The sequence below is a fragment of the Quercus suber genome, unplaced genomic scaffold (genome assembly GCF_002906115.3).
Source record: "Quercus suber isolate HL8 unplaced genomic scaffold, Cork oak 2.0 scaffold_327, whole genome shotgun sequence".
In the NCBI taxonomy this organism is placed as follows: domain Eukaryota; kingdom Viridiplantae; phylum Streptophyta; class Magnoliopsida; order Fagales; family Fagaceae; genus Quercus; species Quercus suber.
The window spans coordinates 86,792-106,917 of NW_027069780.1; the positions used below are offsets into that span (position 1 = coordinate 86,792).

The window sequence follows — 20,126 nt, forward strand, 5'->3', positions numbered from 1 at the left end:
GAAAGTCACGTTCTTTTATAAAAAGATCAAATACTTGTAATGGAGTAGAAATGGAATTGAAAGCAATAGAATATAGTGGAAATCTTGAATCTTGAAAGAGCTACAAAGAATGGTTGATTTGAGAGAAATAAATACAAATGTACGGTTTGGGTTTTTGGGGTTAAAGTGAAAAAAGAACAGGATTTTTTTTCACGTTTTATACACAACCCAACAGGTTGTTTTGGTTTCCATTTAAGGTATAATAACTTAAATAATAAGCTGAGCCTAGCCTAAGAAAGAGCAGCCCAAAAAAAAAAAGAGTAGCCATCATGTGTTGATGTGATCACGTTATGTGGAATGCGGGTCTAATCACATTTTGCCACGTCCAAAGAATTTGTAAGATTTATCAATCTATTAATAAATACAGAAATGAAAAGGAAAAAAATAAATAAATAAATAAAAGACCAGGAGCCAGCCCACCAAAAGTTCATCTGCAAACAAAAAATCCAGGAATAAATTTTATTATTATTATTTATTGACGTGCTTGTTACAAATTTATACTGTAATTGATACATAATAAATATAGTATCAGTGAAGAATTTATGTGAAAATGACTAAAATAACTTTAGTTCAATTACAACTTACTATATTAATCGAATTGTGAAAATTTATTTTTTAGGGAGTTAATGAGGTTAATTATTCCTTCAAATGTGTGTTTAGTTCTTCTGTCCAACATATATCATTTAATTCTAGAGAGGAATTTCTTCATAATGTTCTCAAGAAGCTCACTATGAACGTATAAATTAGAATGATTGTTACAATTGGATCGTTGGTAGAGTATGAATTAGAGTGGAAAAAAAAAATCTATTTTAACTTTTTTCTTTCTTTTTAGAGATAGGTAGATAGTGGAGAAATGAGATGTGGGATTCGAATCACAGACATAAAATACTATAGAGGGTGTCATTATTCGTTACTCTGAATCCACAAACAGCATGTAGAATACCCATAGAAATAATAATAAATAATAGGGTAATACAACTTGTAGGAATAGTAGACACAGGTAGCACTCATTGCATGATAAACAGGAAGCTTATTAAAGATACAGAGTATGTTAAAAGCAAAGTAATTTATGAAGCAAAAATGATGAATGGTAGAAGCATAATAATAAATAAGCAGTTACCAGATGATGTTAAGATTAAATTTCTTCAGCAAAGATTTGAAAACAATGAAAATAGGACATATAGCTTAACCAGAACTTTAGTATTAGATGAGACCAATTGTGATTTTGCCATAGGATACCAGTTCCTTATTTCTTCACGAGGAAGACTGTACATGTCAGGAAACAGAGTCATAACTAGAAAACAAGTAGTAGAAGTTCCAACCATACCATACGTAAATAGAACTTTAGACAACATTTCATCAGAGTTTGCACAAGCGAAGCGTGGTGAACCTTAGAAGATTTAGAATTTTCGACAGTTTGTTAATAGAAGAAGATGGAGAAATAGAACTTAAAAAATGTATAGAAATTTAGATGATACAGAAATAGATAGATATTTAGAAGAAGATATAGAAATTGACAATTCTTTAATTTTTATACTAAGTCTGACAAAATTTTTGAAATCAAAGGAGATAGAGACATAGATAGGTTAGTATCTTTTGGAGAAAAAAAGAAAGAACAAACAAGGAGGGTACTTTTGAAAGATCACTAAGACCAATACGAGGAAAGAAACTGAAAAGGAGGTGATCCAGCCGCACCTTTCAGTACGGCTACCTTGTTATGACTTCACTCCAGTCACTAGCCCTGCCTTCGGCATTCCCCTCCTTGTAGTTAAGGTAACGACTTCGGGCATGGCCAGCTCCCATAGTGTGACGGGCGTGTGTACAAGGCCCGGGAACGAATTCACCGCCGTATGGCTGACCGGCGATTACTAGCGATTCTGGCTTCATGCAGGCGATATAATAGCAGAAGCTTTTAATAAGGTGCTGACACGTTAGCAAAAAAGGCTATTTAAAATTGTGACACGTATAGGATTAAAACATAAAACATCGCACAGTGCGTTGGTACAGACACACTTTCAGACAGCAACAGCAAACCGCTTATCCCTTTTAAAAAATATATATATATAAATAAAAGACAAACACAAACCCTTATAAAAACACCAGCCGCTTACCCACAAAACAAAAGGAAGAAAAAAAACAAAAAACCTAAAACCCAACCCATGTTCCCCGATCACAATTCAGACCCACCCAGACCAACGATTCTTTGCTACACCTTCAAACAGACAAAGAATAAAACCTCTGCGACAGTAGAAACCTCTGTTCGTTCTCTGCAACAGACGATTTAGTAGCTATCCCGTCTCTGCTCTTCAACAACAAACAATTCAGAAGGTAGACATTTTTCCACTTTTTTTTTTTTTCCCTATTCAATTGCCGTTTCTAGGTTTTCCAGGCAAAAAAAAGGTATAGTCGAAAGTAGGCATTTCCCCCCTCTTTTACCCTAATTTCTCATTTATTTTTACAATTTCTTGAATCCTGTATTGTCCGATTGTAGTTTAACCAGCCGAAAAGAAAAAACTCTGCAACAGTGAAAACTTCTGCAACGGTGGAAACCTCTGTTCGTTCTTTGCAATAGACGATTTAGAAACTATCCCGTCTCTGCTATTCAACAACAAACATTTCAGAAGGTAGCCATTTTTCTAATAATAATAAAGGATTGAAGCATAAAAGGTGAGTTAATTTCTTAGATATAATTACCCAGTATAAAGTAGATTTTGAACATATTATTAAGGGTAAAGATAACGAGCTAGCAGATTTATTATCTAGACAAATTATTAAGACTAACAAGTTTTTAATTTCAGATGGATCAGAAGTTGTTTTCGGGAAAATTTCCCTCAAGATTTTTCCCAAAGCATCCAACCTTGCTTTCAAGCCTCTTCGCCTTCAACAAGGCCAGTTAACAGATACACAGCAATGCTTACTTGATAATCTCTGGAGCACCAGAACCAGAGAAAATCAAAAGCCACTTTTACCAAGCTTAAATGCACACTACACGCAATGAACTGTCTAGCTCCAAATCACACAATTTTAGCAAGCTTTACAAGCTATTTCATTGAAGGTCATCCCAATGAAAACATTGCATCTGGATCCAAATCACACACTTCACCCAATGACAATTTTGTCAAAGGAATCCATATAGAAGCTAAGGGTAAAATAGTCAGCTTTGCATCTTTAGAAGCTAAAGATAAAGTAGAAAGCAGCTCAGCTTGTCAGGATTGCAAAATCATATCCACTTATTGCAGACGACTCAAGGAGAAACACGACAAGCTACAAGACATTATTGCCAGCCTTGAAAAAGCATCCATTACCCCACTGGCAATGCAATCCAAAGCTTCCACTAGCAAAATAATTGGGGCCCCACTGGCTTCAATGTACCTCACATGCCATCCTTTAGGTAAAGCAGCTTTAGAAAAGCAGATTCCTTCTTAAAGTATTCAGAAATCTTTCCGGCCAGATGTCATCTCTAACATCTATTCTAAAGCACAGAGTCAAGCCATAGCCAGGCAAGTAGCTATTACCCAGAAACTCATATCCGTATCTCAGTATAATCAGCAAGCAGGAATTTCTTCAGCATGAGGGGAATTGTTTTTGATCAAGACGTCGGTTACGATCTAATGAAACCATGTCTAAACTCAGAAACGGATCCTATGTGCCAGGCAGTACCCTTAGAGAGAATAGGATGTCAATGTCAGCTAGAATTTAGCATAACCAGAGCTAAGCTTTTATCAGCAGCTTCCACATATTATCCTATAGCCTTTGAATTCCAAGGAGAAACCATAACTCTAACCCCTCAGCTCCTGTTGATTATGGCCTTTTGTCAGAATGTATAGTCCGTAACGAAGCAGAACTTCATAAGTATGGATTTGGCGAAGCCCTTACCACTGTCATTCAGAATATCATCAATCAAGAATGCCATTGCTCATCAGATGAAGGCATTGTAAATATAATCAGCTAGCCCCCAGAGTAGGCTTCTACGGGAAAACTCATTCCAGCATATCACAGCATCAACCTCAGTAGAAGCCATAGAATAGCCTACAGGATTACAGCAAGCCATGACAGTGGAAATTGAAACATCGAAAGAACTGTATAGCAAGTACCCTTTAAAAAAAAAAAAAAAAAAAAAAGAACTGAACAAACCAATGTACTGTAGCGTTGCGCACTGTAGCACTAACTCATTGGCTCTTTTTATACATAGACTGGACTTGTTCTTCCTCTGCTTTAATCCAGTGGCGACGCTACTCAATGTCCAGGGTGTTTCCAGGAACACCCCGAATTGAAATTTTTTTTTTTATATATAATAATTTAAATTTTTTAATTGTTTACTTTTTTTAAAAAAAAAAGAACACCCTAAAAAAAATAGGAACACCCTCAAAATTTTTATGCCAAACAAATTTTGAAGTAAAATCTATAAAAAAAAAAAAAAAGTTGTAACAAAATTCTAAAAAAAAAATTGTAACAGGACAAATCCAAGAAAAAGCTCAAATTCAATCCTAAACAAATCCCCAACAGGCCCAACCCAAACGTATTCTCAAAAAAAAAAGGACTTGGTCCCCTTTGGGCCCCCCTATCCCAGCCGGCCAGCCCAGTCAAAAGCCCTGAGCCCATGTAACTATAAAAAAAAATGTAAAAAAGGAAAACAAAAAAACAAAAACAAAACCCAACAAAAGAAACCAAAAGGAGCAAAGAAAAGAAACCAAACGGAGCAAAGCAACAAGCAAAAACGAAGGAAAAAAGAAAAGAAAAGAGAGAGACCCATCGCAGACCCAGTCATGCCGCCGCTCAAGCCGCCACACGCGAGAGAAATCCATCGCAGACCCGTCCCTGTCTCAACTGTCAGCGTCGCATACCCAAACGAGAAACGGCCACACCAGCGTCGCCACTGTCGCCACGCGAGACCCATCCTTGGCTCAAATTCATGATCAAATGATGATGACCCCGATTTCACCCAACACGCCAACTTTTATTACCCTTTCCATATTCCATACACTGTGGTCGATACTTGTAACGGTCTGCTCTGCCTTTCCGATGATTTAGCCTAATTATTTCTGTGGAACCCTTGTGTGAGAAAATTTCTCCAACTTCCTTCTTCCAATCTCACCTGCGATACACACTCTGCTTTCGGGTTTGGATTTGATCCCAAATGTGATGATTATAAAGTGGGCAAGTTTGTCAGCTTACTGGGTACTCGACCCGTGGTCGAGGTCTACTCACTCTCCACTAAAAGTATGAAAGAATATTTGAGTAAAGAATTAATTTGAGATCTTGGCATTGCTTCCTTGGTGAGAGACTATGAGGAAGAAATTTGGTTGCGAAAATAGAAAAAAGAGATCTAATGGAAAAAGTAAATCACGTGCTGAGCAGGGAAGAGATTAAGGAAATTTCTAGGAAACTTCCTACTTAAAAAATAATCCTCTATTCTTCTTTATTTACAAGATTGCCATATGTAAATAGTGAGTTAAAAATCTTATATAAAATGTGAATAAGAATATAAGTTTATAAATAAATTTTTTTTTTAAATCCCACCTTATTTAAGATTTTTTTAAAAATTAAATTAAATTCATTATTTTATATAAAAGTAACAATTATTTTATATATATATATATATATTAAGAACTCCGAAATAACCTGAAAGGGTAATAATAGAGACAAGTAATAGAAAGAGGAACATTGATTCAACTTTCAAGGAATAAAAATTGTAAAGTTAGGAAAAGTACTTGTTGGTAGTGCATAATAAGTTCATAGTGTCGAGTTCCATTTTCATAGAAAATGTATTAAGAAATAATAGTGTTTTGTGTCTTTTGTTTTTATTGATAGACGTTTGCATTAATATATTAAGAAACAATGATTTTGTGTATTTGTATTGGTTGATAGTTTGTTAATAATATATGGATGCACATTTGAAATTTTTTTTTTTTAATTTTTTGCACTTATCTCCGGCCCCCCCCTAACTTGAAATCTTGGGTCCGTCCTTGGTCCTGAAACACCAAAAATAGACTGAAATCAGCCAAAAAAAATTTCAAAGTAGAATAAGAGCAACCTGGACAAAATTCCTAGAGTCGCCACTGCTTTAATCTTCACTCATTCTAACAGAGGCCATCTCTCCACTGCTTGCTCACTGCCATTCAAGAAGCAAGGTCCATACTCTCCAATAAAGGAAAAAGAACCTTCAAAATTTCTTCATAAATCCTTTTTCACACACAAAAGAAATAGAAGAAGAATAAAAATATTCCTCTGCAACCCTTCACATCATCGAAGGGCCTAATTCTAAAACCTGTTAAAAAGAGTAGGAAAATTGGAAAAGCCTCACGAAGAGGCACTTCTTCACACCAAGGATCATGCCAAAAGTGGACACACTAACCATCGATCACCAAACTCAAATTTAATAGAATAAAAAAAAAAAAAAAAGAACTGAACAAACCAATGTACTGTAGCGTTGCGCACTGTAGCACTAACTCATTGGCTCTTTTTATACATAGACTGGACTTGTTCTTCCTCTGCTTTAATCTTCACTCATTCTAACAAAGGCCATCTCTCCACTGCTTGCTCACTGCCATTCAAGAAGCAAGGTCCATACTCTCCAATAAAGGAAAAAGAACCTTCAAAATTTCTTCATAAATCCTTTTTCACACACAAAAGAAATAGAAGAAGAATAAAAATATTCCTCTGCAACCCTTCACATCATCGAAGGGCCTAATTCTAAAACCTGTTAAAAAGAGTAGGAAAATTGGAAAAGCCTCACGAAGAGGCACTTCTTCACACCAAGGATCATGCCAAAAGTGGACACACTAACCATCACCAAGCTCAAATTTAATAAAAGAAAGAGAGATGTGACTAACCATTACAAAATGTAATTTTTCACAATGAAGACAAAAACATGCATGACCAGAATTTTAACTCAAGCAGCGCATAGTTGATCGGAGTGTGTAATCGTCCCAAACTTTCAATTAGATTTGATCTGAAGTCGTCCATTCTTTGACCACACAAAAAAGTGACTCATATGATGATCCACCAAAGTTCAACCCTTGAGATGCACTGTGTTCTAGCTCTTTAGCCCTACCCCTTATTGCCTTCCCTTCTTCACCTTCCATCACCATCCTTACCATCCTCTCTATTTCCTCCCTTTCCACCACACCTTTTCCCTCTCCCACCATTGGCTTAACGGCCACACCGACCTCTTCCACTAGCATCGCCGCATTCATTCTCTGCTCTGCATAAAGCGGCCACGCTATCATCGGCACACCATAAGTGATGCTCTCTAGAGTAGAGTTCCACCCACAGTGAGACAAAAACGCACCCGTTGATGGGTGGCGGAGCACTGCTACTTGTGGAGCCCAAGATGGCACCACCAGCCCCACCCCTTTGGTCCTCTCTAAAAACCCTTCAGGCAAATATGCCTTTGGATCATTAACACGATCACCATCCACGTTGAAAAATGAACCTGAGGCACTACCATCAGTTGGCTTACGTGCCACCAATATGAACCTTTGTTGGCTCAGTTCCAAACCCCATGCCAACTCAGTGAGCTGCGCATTTGTTAGAGTCCCTCCACTACCCAATGAAACGAAAAGAACCGAATCCAATGGTTGTTTGTCTAGCCAAGCCACACACTTGGCACCTAATTCAGTCAACGGCTCGTCCTCTTTGATAAGCGGCCCAACTGGATGAACTGGTGGTGTGGCTATTTGCTTATAGAAAGGGTGCTCTCTTATTGCTTTAAGCGAAGCTAGTTCAAAATCCTCCCATGAGTTCAAGAAAATCCCTGTTGCCAATGGGGTTCGATTAAAGTGGAACAAGACCCACTTGTATTCATCAATCTTCCGGTTCCTGACCTGGTCTGGCAAGTCCTCGATTCGTATCGGTGTGCAACCTGGGACCTGAACCGGTTCAGGAAGGTCAACGTACTCGCACTCCACCTCACGGTCCAGTGTAGGAAGGTACAAAGAGAAAGCAAGGAAAGCAGTTGAGCATGTGAACAACGTGTAGGTAGGAATAGAAAGCTCATTGCAGATTTCAAAAGCTTGTGTACAAAACAAATCAATGATTAGAGCTTGTGGCTTGCCCAACTCGATCAGGACCGACTTTAGTGGCTTGAGGCTTTCCTGTACGTTGATACAAAGCCGAGTGACAATCCCAGCGTCTTCTGTGACCAGTGCTGAAATATCAACAGGTGGGAGGTCGATAACTTTGAGGTTTGGAGGGAGAGTTGGCGAGTGGAGTAGTTGGTTTTGAGCTGCAGAAGCCTCGGTGGTGATGTTGAGGAGGCTGACATGGATGCCATGGCGGACGACAAGTTGTTTAGCTAGCTCGAGGAAAGGGATGATGTGGCCCATGCCTGGACTTGGAAGGACTGCAACATGGGCTTTCATGGTTTCAGATTGTGAGATGTGGTTTGAGACTGGTGTGGATAAGTGGGTCTATGTATATATGTATAGTATAGGACAGTTGGCTCAGGTTTGCAATTTGCAACAACTAAGAACAATTTTGGTGTCTCTGTGTAGGCAGCAGAACATGGGTTTGTGGTGCTATTGGACGAATCTATATACCTCTGCTGAAAATAAAAAATCTCTCAATTTATAGAGCAAAATGGTAACCTTTTTTTTAATATAAGTTCACATTGTACTGTCATTATAAATCTAAACTTAAAAATTTCCTTAATTAATAATATAGAATTGTATTGGGCATGTATTTTTTTTTTAAGATTTTTGATTCTCTCACATTCAATATTTTTCATTTATTTTTTTTACATCTACTTTTGTGAATATTTTTAAAATATAGTATTTTCACATCAATTATGAATGCGTAAAAAAATGGATGTGATTGACAGATTGAGTGTGAAAGAATATTTTTCCTTTTTCTTTCTTTGGCACTTATGCTCAGCTTAGCTAAGGAAAATTTTATTTATTTATTTTTTTGATCAATAGCGAAAGATTTTATTGAAGAAGAAAAACATTAGGGACTGCCTACAGCAGAAACAGGTCAAGTTCCTACAAAAGAGTAACAACAAAAATCTTGGACGCAAGAACAGAATCAAAAGACGACCATGCAAGCTGCGTATATAATAGGACAGCACTAGCTAGCCGCATAAATATATGAAAATGCAGCTATCATATAATTGCACCAAATGCTTTGAAAGCTGTGTTTCTAATAGGACAGTGTGTTAGGTGCACATTTGGACATGCACCTCCTTTATTTATATTAGAGAAAAGGCTATATTGCCTTATCAGCTCGCATAAATATATAAAAATGCAGCTATCATATAATTGCACCAAATGCTTCGAAAGCTGTCTCTAATAGGACAGTGTGTTAGGTGCATATATGGACATGCGCCTAGTTTATTTATATTAGAGAAAAGGTAATATGTCCTTATCAGCTCGCTATGTGATCATATGAGCATTGTCTGATGTGAATACACAAAACTTTAACGTTTTTAATATGACGATTTTGTGAGAAAATTAATATAGAATTTTTCTTTTGAAGAAGTATGAAATATGTATTTAACTTTTGGAAGTTCGAGAATATGTTGAAAACACAAAAATTGTTTAAACCCTTAAATTAAAATTATGGCTAAATTGCTTTTACTGTAACTTATTTAAGTGCGGAAATAAGAGTAAATGAAGTGCAATCAATCGATACTACTCTAGTGCATAAACATGAACAACAAACAATAAAATTAAAGCACAAGAGTAAGGGAAGAAAGATGCAAATACAAGATAACACGGCGATGTGTTATCGAAAAGAAAACCGAAGAACTCAGTGAAAAACCTCTCTACTACTCTCTAAGCAGTAAATCGATCCACTAGACAATCAGTTGGGATACATGAGTTAGCAAGAGACCCTCCAAGCCTAATCTACCCGATGTACCTAAACCCTCCAAACTCCTACTCCAACAAGGCTTCTCGGAATCGTGTCTTGTCTAACTTTCTGGATCCTGCAATGCGCCTGATTGCATCCACCAAACCTCACCAGCTTCTTTTGGCAAATCCCCAAAGTTTCCCAAACTTTAAAACACTCTCTACACTCTAAATAGGTGTGGGTTGTATTTGGGTACAAATCTCCTCTCAAGGTATGACAATGGGAGAGGGAAAGAGAAAAGTCTACAATGATTTCTCACTAAGGATGAGTAGCTCTCTCTCTCTCTAAAAGATGGGTGTGTGTGTGTTGTAGAAAACCTATTTAGAGTTTTTCTCTTTGAATTGCCTCTTCTATATTTGTGGGTAATGAGGGTATATATAGTATGGGTGAAGAGTAAGAAAGTCACTCTTAAAAATCCTCTAGACAGAATGTTTCGTGACTACCTCATGGGAAGGCCTTAACCACGAGACACTCAGGAAATTATCAACCTGGCACGACTCTTCAGCTTCCAATCATGTGCTTCTCGCATGTCCTTTTCGCAGGAACCCTTCTCGCAAACTTCTCGTGAACTTCTCTCGAGCTAGTCGCGAAATGCACTGATTCTTCAATTAAGCTTGAGTCTTCATCAACTTAATACTAAACTCAATACAATAAAATCCCACAAAATACAAGGAACAAAATTGAAGCAATTACAACACTTTTGTCATGGAATAAAGCCAACATAAAACATAGCTGTAAATCACAACTTTACAATCTCCCCCTTTGGTTATTCCGTGACAAAACACCTTATAACAAACTCTAGACTTAATTGTGAGTTTGGGAACAATGGAAAAACTCACTCACACCTAAATCTAGAAGCTGTGATAAACTTGGAACATGTATACTTGTAACTTGAAATACTTACACAAAACACATTAGGCCCTCAAGGTAAATCAAGTGATAAAAGGACAAGTATAATGTAACAAGTAAATATACGATCAAGTAAACATATTGTAAAACATATGAGCAACTTGATCAAACACAAAACAGTCATATGGAAATGACTACAAAGATTATATAGCAAAACAAATGATCATCTGAACATGCAACCAATAAAGCACAATAGCATAAGGATAAAAGCATCTCCAACACATAAGCACGATGCAATGAGAGCAATAAAGCATATCAAAGCACCATAAAGTAATAAGAAAACAAGCATAAAGTAAATCAAGGTTTTCTAAAAAAAAAATGTTTTCTCCCCTTTGGTATATGCATCTCCCCTATGGCTTTCTCCCCCTATGAATGTGTACGAGGTAGAATTTCTCCCCCTAAGATTGTGCACAAGCCATATAGAAATGACAAAACACACCGATATACTCTCCAGTATATACTCTCCCTTTTTGTCATGAAAAGAATTAACTAGCATGAGTGAATACAAAACATGTCAAGTGTTAGAGTGTGTGCAACAAAGGTGCATCTAGTGTGCAATTAGTGAGCATGTGAGATGCATGAATAAGCACTCATGGGGAAAAGTGCATAAAACACACCACCAAATATCAAAACATGATAAACATGAATAATTATGGTGATCCCTAAATTTTGGTACTCATCGGAGTCCAAAACAATGAAAAAATGCTATTTGGGCATTTTATCAAACACTTAGAGTGCACACACTACACATTTATGATAAACAATGCAAGAACATATGAAAATCTTGCCTAAATACATGTTATTTTTGCCACAAGGAGCCAACAACCAAAGAAAATCATCATTTTAAACAAAGCTCAATCAACAAGATTGACAAAAAAATAAGTTTCCAACTCCCATTTGAGAAAATCTCAACTATGAACATAAAACCCCCAAAACATAATCTAATTAAGGATCAAAATCAATGAAAAAGAGTTAAAGATTACCTTAGAGATGTTTATGGAATGTAAAACACTTGAAATTAGTTGGGTTTTGATGTTGAAGCATTAAAACAAGGGTTTGGGAGAAGATGGGAGAGGTTTAAAACAAAAAACTCACGAAATGCTCTTTAAAAAGCTAATCTGGAAATTTTTGCGAGAAGCTTACTCACGAAATTACTCGCGAAATTTTTCGCGAGTAAGTCTTACTCGCAAAACAGTCACAAAACAGTAGCAAAAGTCTCTGTCCAAAGCTGAAAAAACTTTAAAATTGGACCATTTAACTCCCAGTTGAGCCTATACATGAAATAGGTCACGAAAACACCCAGAAAACATATTTTTCACACAAAAACACTTTAAAAACTTTGAAAAACATAGGTTATAGAAATCACTTCCAAAAGCAAACAAAAAGAACAAAATTTTTTTTTGTTTGAACCATATATGATTGAGCACACACACATCCCATTTGAACATGTATAATCACATAAATCGCTGTAGGTATAGCTCATTGGCGCTTTTTATATATAGACTAGGTCCAATACACCATACTACGTTTAATAATTTCTATATATAAAAAAGCACTAATGCACAAACCATACCACTTTGGTTTGTTCAATCGGCATTGTAGCTACAGTGCTTTTTTTTTTCTTTTTTTGCTTTAAATATTTATTAGTTAGGGAAGCACGTGCTTGTTGTGGAAAAAAAGTAGTGATGAAAGTCAATTTTAAATTTTATTTATATCACAAAACAAAGATATAAATTATTTGATTTTTAAAGTACATTTAAATTTACATTAATCAAAAGAGACGTTAATTTTAAGAATTTTGATAATTATGTCATAAAAAGTTAATTTCATTCATATACAAATTTTGATCACATACAAAGTTAGGGTGGCTATTTAAAATATAAATATCTATTTTACTATAATAGATTTTTAGTACCTATTTGTTAAAGGCAATATATCCACTTACAAAAAAACTTCTATGAATGATAACGAATATCATAATCTTCCAACAATAAGCACTTGAGTTTTGCTAAGAAAAAAAGAAAGATAACAAAGGGCATGTGTCATCAAATTTTCCATTAGGTAAATTATAAGTTTTGAAAATTTAAACCTAGAAAATTAATGTTCTTTAGATAACAAATAAAATAATTTATATCATCATTCCAACTTTCCAAGAATTACTGCCATTTAAAACTCAAAATACGTGAAGAAAATTTTTGGAATGTTAAAATTTAGTGGAAGTATTAAGGCATTATACAAAAAATATTTTAAGAATCATAAGCTTACATTAAGGTTTAATTGAGAAAATAACTATATGACATATTTGCTATTTTCAAAATATTAAGAGAAAAATTGCTTAATTTTAAAGTTTAAGGAGGAATTGTAAACTAACCCAAACATAAAGGATGAAAAATATTTGTATCCTAAGTTTTTGTTTGTGTGTGTGTGTGTGTGTGTGTGTGTGTGTGTGTAAAACTATGTGTTTTTATTTAAAATGGTGCATAAAGAAAAAAAAATGCTAACCTAAGAAAAATATATATGAAACAATGAATTTTGGCTCAACAAAGTTGATTAAACCAATAAAAAATTTCTAAAAACACAACAAAATTGTACAAAATTTTCATAATACCTTTATAATTTTGTTATTTTATTATTTTGACTTGTAAAAAATTGACACCTCAACAATTTTGAAAATATTGTGATAACAACAAGATGTCTTAACATTTTCACAAAAAAATGCTATGTCCATGACATTTTCTTAACAAATTACAAGTAGTAGGTTGTTATAGGCTGTTATTGGTGGGTAAAAAATTAATTTTATTAGTAAGTTTAAAATAGAACCAATAATAATTTACCACTTATGATTTTTTATGAAAGTATTGTGAAATGTTGTGGATGTAACAATTCTTTTTTCACAATACCTTTATCTTTAGTTGTGGTTGGTTCTAATATGATATTTTATTATTTTATTTTTACCTATAAGGAACTATCACATTAACAATTGTGAAAATATTGTGCCAATTTGTTGTGTTACTATTTTATTATACTGTGAAATAGTGCAAATTGACAAACCAAAATAATGTAGCAAAGCTACTGAAGCTTTACCACATTCACACACACACATAAAAGTGATAGTTTTTTTTTTTTTATTTCACTATCACTATTTTACCTAACAAAATTGAATTATTAGAGATTATATAGGACTTCTCATCAAGATTTACTGTAAGTGACTCTTAAGGCCAAATTGAGAGAGAGGAATGAGATGGGGAAAATGCAAATAATAATCATTTCCTTATAATATTTGTTTATATATATGTGTGTGTGTGTGTGTGTGTGATTAATAACATTAATTTGTAAATATTATATAGTAAATTCATTGTAACCTTAGCATCATTCGCACAATAAATATAAGGACAACATTTTTCATGATTTATTTCACAACTCCTAATATGGCTTATTTTATAACAAAAGTAGTATTGGTATATAACAAAAATGGTATTAGTAATAAAGTTGATTGAAAATAATATTATTCTAATTATAACCAGTTACGTCAACAATAAACAGTTGAAAAATATTATATCCTCAACATTACTTTTTTTATTACGTGAACATTAGCAACGTGTGTCAAGATGCTTAAAATTAGAATAGCTTAAAGGGAGTGCTACTTACTCTAAATAGGAGTATTACTCTTTCTTCTTATAAATATGAGAGTTAATAATTAACAATTGTATTACTCTTCTAGCTTCCAACTTCCAACATCCATTTTTATATCAATTTTGCTCCGCCCCACTTGACCCACCCCTCCATGCTTCACTTTGCGTGAATTTTTTTCGCACTGTAAGGGTGGTGGGGCGAGATTTTAGCCCTGCACCCACAGGACGGGGCAAGGATGAGTTTAGACTTTTTAGACTCACCTCACCCTACCTTGCGTTAATAAATGTTATAATTATAAAATTTTCATACCCTAAAATCCTACTATTTAAGTAAACATATCAGTATTAGCTTATTTTATTCTATCCAACATGGCTTTCTAACTCTATTTTGTTATTTGTTATGCTATGAGATTTTGTTTTTGGTGTCATATTGTCTTTGTTAAACACTTGGATAATATTATTAAGTTTTTGTTAAAAATTAGTTTGATTTGATGAGATAAATTTTGTTATAATTTTTAATGAAATAGTTTTATTAAAAATTATTGTAATAGTTTTAGGGCAAATTAACAAAAAGTAGAGTTTTATGGGGTGGGGCAGGACTTCACAGGGGCCCAAGGGGTAGGGATGGGGTAACAAAATTTTTCCCGTCATGCGGTGTGGGATGGGAATAGGATAAGACAAAACTATGTGGGGCAGGAGGGAAGACCCCATCCTTCGACCCCGCCTCTCCCCGCCCTATTGTCATCCCTAAACATAGACATTAGTTCAATTTTCAAATGAGGTTGAAATCTGAAAGACAATTTTGATTTGTTAATTTTCACACTAGACTTAAATCCGCTGTTATTAAAGTGCTTGAAATAGAAGCCAAATCCACACTCAAGGGTCACTTTTTTCATCTTCTTTTTGCTTCACATTTAGAGCAACTTCCTGCGTGAATTTGCTGAGTGAAGTCCATCAAAATTCTTTCTATTCTGACTCAAATTTGAGCTTTGGTAATTCAGCAGCATAGGATCTTGGTCAATCCAATGAGGAGTTTGGTGTCTGTTTTGGTATCAACTTTTTTGGCTTTTTGCTAAAAGTTGGCTGAATTATAATAGTTGTTACATTTACTAATTATAAAATATTTCTCTTTGCCTCCAGTTTCATGTTTCGATTCCCACGATCAAATTCCATTAAGAGCCCATTTGTTTCAGCTTATAAGCTGACTTCTTTATCTAATTTATGTATAGTTTTTTATGGCTTTAATTTTTTTTTTAATTACAATTGTATTTTTACTCGACTTATATTTTAAGCCAATAAGTTTAAACTATCGAAAAGAAACACTAAATCAAGAAGATGCATGGATTAATTTTGTTAGAATTTCCTAAACTGGTATTATATTGTCAAAACAAAGAATGGGTATAAAAAAAAAATGAGAAAGTTATTTATATAAAGTAACAGCATTTGACAGTCTGAGTACTCTGCACTAAATCATAATTTACTTGTCATTGATCTTGTAGTTTAGTGGTAGTGTCTAATCTCTTCCATGACAAATATTGGATTCGAAAACCCCCTCATTTTTATTTTATAAAAAAAAAAAATTATTTGCTTAAAAATCATAGCTAGTGTGTAATTATGTGTACATATACCCATATAATGTGTTAGAATAGATGCATCAAACGGCTTCTTAACCACTTACTACATTAATACTTGTGTAAATCAACAAATCTTTGTTAGAATGAAAAGGTTGCCCTAGAATCAATATAATCATGTCCAAATATGACTGGTCCACTTTCTATTCCAACAATTGTAATCTGCCACACCTTTTTTTTTTATTTCACATGCACATGATACACTGATTTTTTTCCCCTGTTTAGGAAAATGCATACTAGTGTAAAAAATGGAATATTACGGGTGGAATAAAAGATTCTCATTCTTGTCAATATTATGAAAGTTTCATTAATCAATTTAATATATATTGATTGGAACCAGCTTTAGTCATAAATGGTATCATTGATCAACTAAATCATCTAATTGTTGGGTATTTGGTAATTACATTTTGACCATTTGAGACCTCTTAATCATAAAGAAATTTTTTGAAAAGATAAAATCTTTTAATGCATAATTATTTTAGTTACATAATGTTAGTATAGCTATATGTTTATTTATTTATTAGGAATTTGCTTGTAAATAACTCTTTTTCGAATACATCAAGAATAATTTTGAAAAAATGGATTAAATAATCTCAATGGCACATGAATCATGATGGGTGAGAGAGTTTCAACTTCTTCCTCCCCACAATCCCTTATTGACGCTTTGTAAATTTTTTCTAACAATCTGCTTTTGTTTCAGATTTCAGCAAGTTGAGTTGGTCCTTGACCGCATTGTTGTTCTACTCCTACGGTTAATAAGTGATCTTCACCAAATAATTGTTGTTCAAAATTATTGCTGTAAATTACCTAGTTTTTTTTTTTTTTTTTTTTATAAGATAGATTTTTTTACTCTAATTTAATTTAAGTTTATATGTGTGTGAAGCTCCTTCCTAGATATTTGAATCGTGGCCCTTACCTTCTATATTCCATAAACATTTATATTTGTAGAGTGACCACCACACTAAAGATGTGTGGTAGTGTAAATTTCCTAGTTAATTAAATGACAAAGTTCCACATTGGATAAAAATAATAAGAATGAATGGTTAATATATGGCTGTGAGGCTTGTGACATTAACGTATTTATTTGGTAGTTTCCGAACATTAACGGTTAATTGACCACGAATGCGAGCGTCCCTTATTAGCAAAAAAGAAAATGACGACTACGTCCCTGACCCACCCAGCAAAACCCATAAAATTACTACTTCATCCCTGAGTCCCAGGCAGCAAAACCCACTACTGCATCCCGGCAAAATAAAATGACCACTTGACGTACATCCCAGACCCACCGAGCAAAACCCCCCGCAAAATAAATTAAAATTACCACTTCACATCCCTGACCCAAATTAAAAAAATCACATCCCTGACCCAAATTAAAAAAAGCCAACTCTGAAACCCACCCAGCAAAACCCATCAGCAAATGAAAAAAAGCCAACTCTGAAACCCACCCAGTAAAACCCATCAGCAAATGACTTTAAAATAAAATATATAATTGTCGAATTCTAGCATCGCTTCCCTAAGTGAACCAAAAACCCAGCTTACCCAACTTCCTCTGCTCCAAATGGGTTAGAATGAATCTATATATCTGAATATATCTTTTTAACAATTTTTACATATTTCATACAATTTTCTCTTGGTTACTACAGGGAATGAGCTTAATTCAGACGTTAAACTTGCTACTCATATAGTTCTTGGCCTGGTCATTCTCATCATCACACTCCTTCTCGCACTTCCCAGGTTTTTAACTAACAACATTGCTATGTTAATACCTACTATGTGAGTTTTACTTTTACATAACTTGGAGCTTCCAATATAAATAAGTTGAAACAGAGTGTGCACTGCTTCATGCTCCGTTTTTATTGGTTTGTTTGAATTGCGTAGTTCGAATTGTCCGTGGTATGAGGTTTACATTTTCTTTTTTCATTTTGCAGAATCTATATTGTGTGTATCTATTGTGGTTTGTAATGTTTTATGAATAAAGTGATTTTAGTCCAATACTTGTTGAGGGCTTAGGAAAATTTGAACTGTTTGTTTTGCGATTGTTTTCGTGCAAGTCACGCCCTGCTTTTCTTTTTTTCTCCAAACTTGCTGAGGTTTATGAATAATAGTGTGGATCTAGGCCCTTCTCTTTCTACTGGCCAGTTTGGGAAGTTTGAATTTTCCTGTGGTTGGGAAAATTTGAACTGTTTGGCCTTCTGATTGTTTTAGTACAATTCATGCTCTGTTTTTCTTTTTCATCTTTTATACTGGTTAAAGTTTATGAATAATAGTGTGTATCTGGTTTTTCCAACCAAAAAAAAAAATAATAATAATAATAAATAAATAGTGTGGATCTGGGCCTTTCTCTTTCTGCTGGCCGGTTTGGGAAAATGTTTTGGGCCTCCACAACCAAATGTTCTATTTTGGGCTCATAAACAAAAAGATGTGGATTTGGATTTCTCAAAAAAAAATAAAAAAGATGTGGATTTGGATGGATTTTTATAGAAGGCCCAAATCATCCTGGATAGGACACTCTTTTTCTTCCTCTCTTTTGGGAAATGGTTCTTAGTTGTTTTCCTAATTGCCAATCCGAGATTATGATTGATGCATATCCAATTGCTCTTTTGAATGACCTAATCGCCAATCCGAGATTTTGATTGATGCATATCTAATTACTCTTTTGAATGACCTAGAATTGAGTTTTCATATTTTGGTGGATGAGAGTTGAACATGTCTGAATTTAATTGGTTGACTAACATTTTAACCCAACTAGTAAATTTGTTTTGAGCCATTTAACTAAATTAAAAGTACGAATAATTTTCTTCCCCAAAATATAATCCAAACACTATTCCAATCAATTAATTGCCAATATGATCATAAAAATAAAAACCATAGTAAAGGAAAATATTTTTCTCAAAAAAATATAGTAAAGGAAAATGCTTTTTACATATTTTAGTGCTAGCCATAAATAAACGACTAGGAACTAGAAAGAAATAAAGGATGAAGAAGCAATGCAAATAACAAAATTGAGATTATATAGGATTTCTCATCAAAATTTAAGTGACTCTTAAGGCCAAATTGAGAGAGAGGAATGAGATAGGGAAAATGCAAATAATAATCATTTCCTTATAATATTTGTTTGTGTGTGTGTGTGTTTACTAACACATTAATTTATAAATATTATATAGTAAATTCATTGTAACCTTAGCATCACTCACACAATAAATCTAAGGACAACATTTTTCATGATTTATTTCACAACTCCTAATATGGCTTATTTTATAACAAAAGTAGCTATGGTATATAACAAAAACGGTATTAGTAATAAAGTTGATTGAAAATAATATTATTCTAATCATAACTGGTTACGTCAACAATAAACAATTGAAAAATATTATATCCTCAACATTACTCTTTTTATTACATGAACATTAGCAACATGTGTCAAGATGCTTAAAATTAGAATAGCTTAAAGGGAGTGCTACATACTCTAAATAGTAGTATTACTCTTTCTTCTTATAAATATGAGAGTTAATTAACAATTGTGTTACTCTTCCAACTTCCAACTTCCAACATCCATTTTTATAGCAATTTTTCCCCACCCCACTTGACCCACCCCTCCCTGCTTTACTCTGTGCAAAATTTTTTCCCTGTAAAGGTGGTAGGGCAAGGATGGGGCGAGATTTTAGCCCCGCACCACAGGATGGGGCAAGGATGAGTTTAGACGTTTTAGACTCACCTCACCCCACCTTGCATTAATAAATGTTATAATTGTAAATTTTTCATACCCTAAAATCCTACTATTTAAATAAATATATCAATATTAGCTTATTTTATTCTATCCAACATGGCTTTTTGCCTCTATTTTGTTATTTGTTATACTATGAGATTTTGTATTTGTTGTGATATTGTCTTTGTTAAACACTTAGATAATATTATTCAGTGTTTATTAAAAATTAGTTTAATTTGATGGAATAAATTTAGTTATAATTTTGAGTATATTTTTATTAATGAAATAGTTTTATTAAAAAATATTGTAATAGTTTTAGGGCAAATTAACAAAAAGTAAAGTTTTATGGGGGGGGGGGGG

At 34.1% G+C, this 20,126-nt stretch overlaps 1 protein-coding gene and 2 long non-coding RNA genes across 5 annotated transcripts; 1 reads left to right on the top strand and 2 right to left on the bottom strand.

Moving 5' to 3' along the window:
- The first annotated feature begins 1,999 nt into the window (after nucleotides 1-1,999).
- On the top strand, nucleotides 2,000-4,163 carry LOC136071580 (uncharacterized). Of its 2 annotated transcripts, XR_010632882.1 has the most exons (3): nucleotides 2,121-2,367; nucleotides 2,531-2,706; nucleotides 2,838-4,163. It is a non-coding gene; the product is annotated as an uncharacterized LOC136071580 (long non-coding RNA). The 2 variants fall into 2 exon arrangements; XR_010632881.1 differs by having other exon boundaries at nucleotides 2,000-2,367; nucleotides 2,531-4,163.
- On the bottom strand, nucleotides 2,891-5,401 carry LOC112013059 (uncharacterized). 2 transcript variants are annotated; one of them, XR_010632880.1, is made up of 2 exons: nucleotides 4,789-5,401; nucleotides 2,891-4,068 (listed from the first exon to the last, which is right to left on the bottom strand). It is a non-coding gene; the product is annotated as an uncharacterized LOC112013059 (long non-coding RNA). The 2 variants fall into 2 exon arrangements; XR_010632879.1 differs by having other exon boundaries at nucleotides 4,174-5,401.
- A 1,359-nt stretch (nucleotides 5,402-6,760) lies between these two features.
- LOC112027047 (anthocyanidin 3-O-glucosyltransferase 5) lies at nucleotides 6,761-8,645 on the bottom strand. Its single transcript, XM_024059720.2, has one exon. It carries the CDS (start codon nucleotides 8,400-8,402, stop codon nucleotides 6,981-6,983), a length of 1,422 nt encoding a protein of 473 aa, XP_023915488.2. The 5' UTR covers nucleotides 8,403-8,645; the 3' UTR covers nucleotides 6,761-6,980.
- Between the last annotated feature and the right edge of the window lie 11,481 nt (nucleotides 8,646-20,126).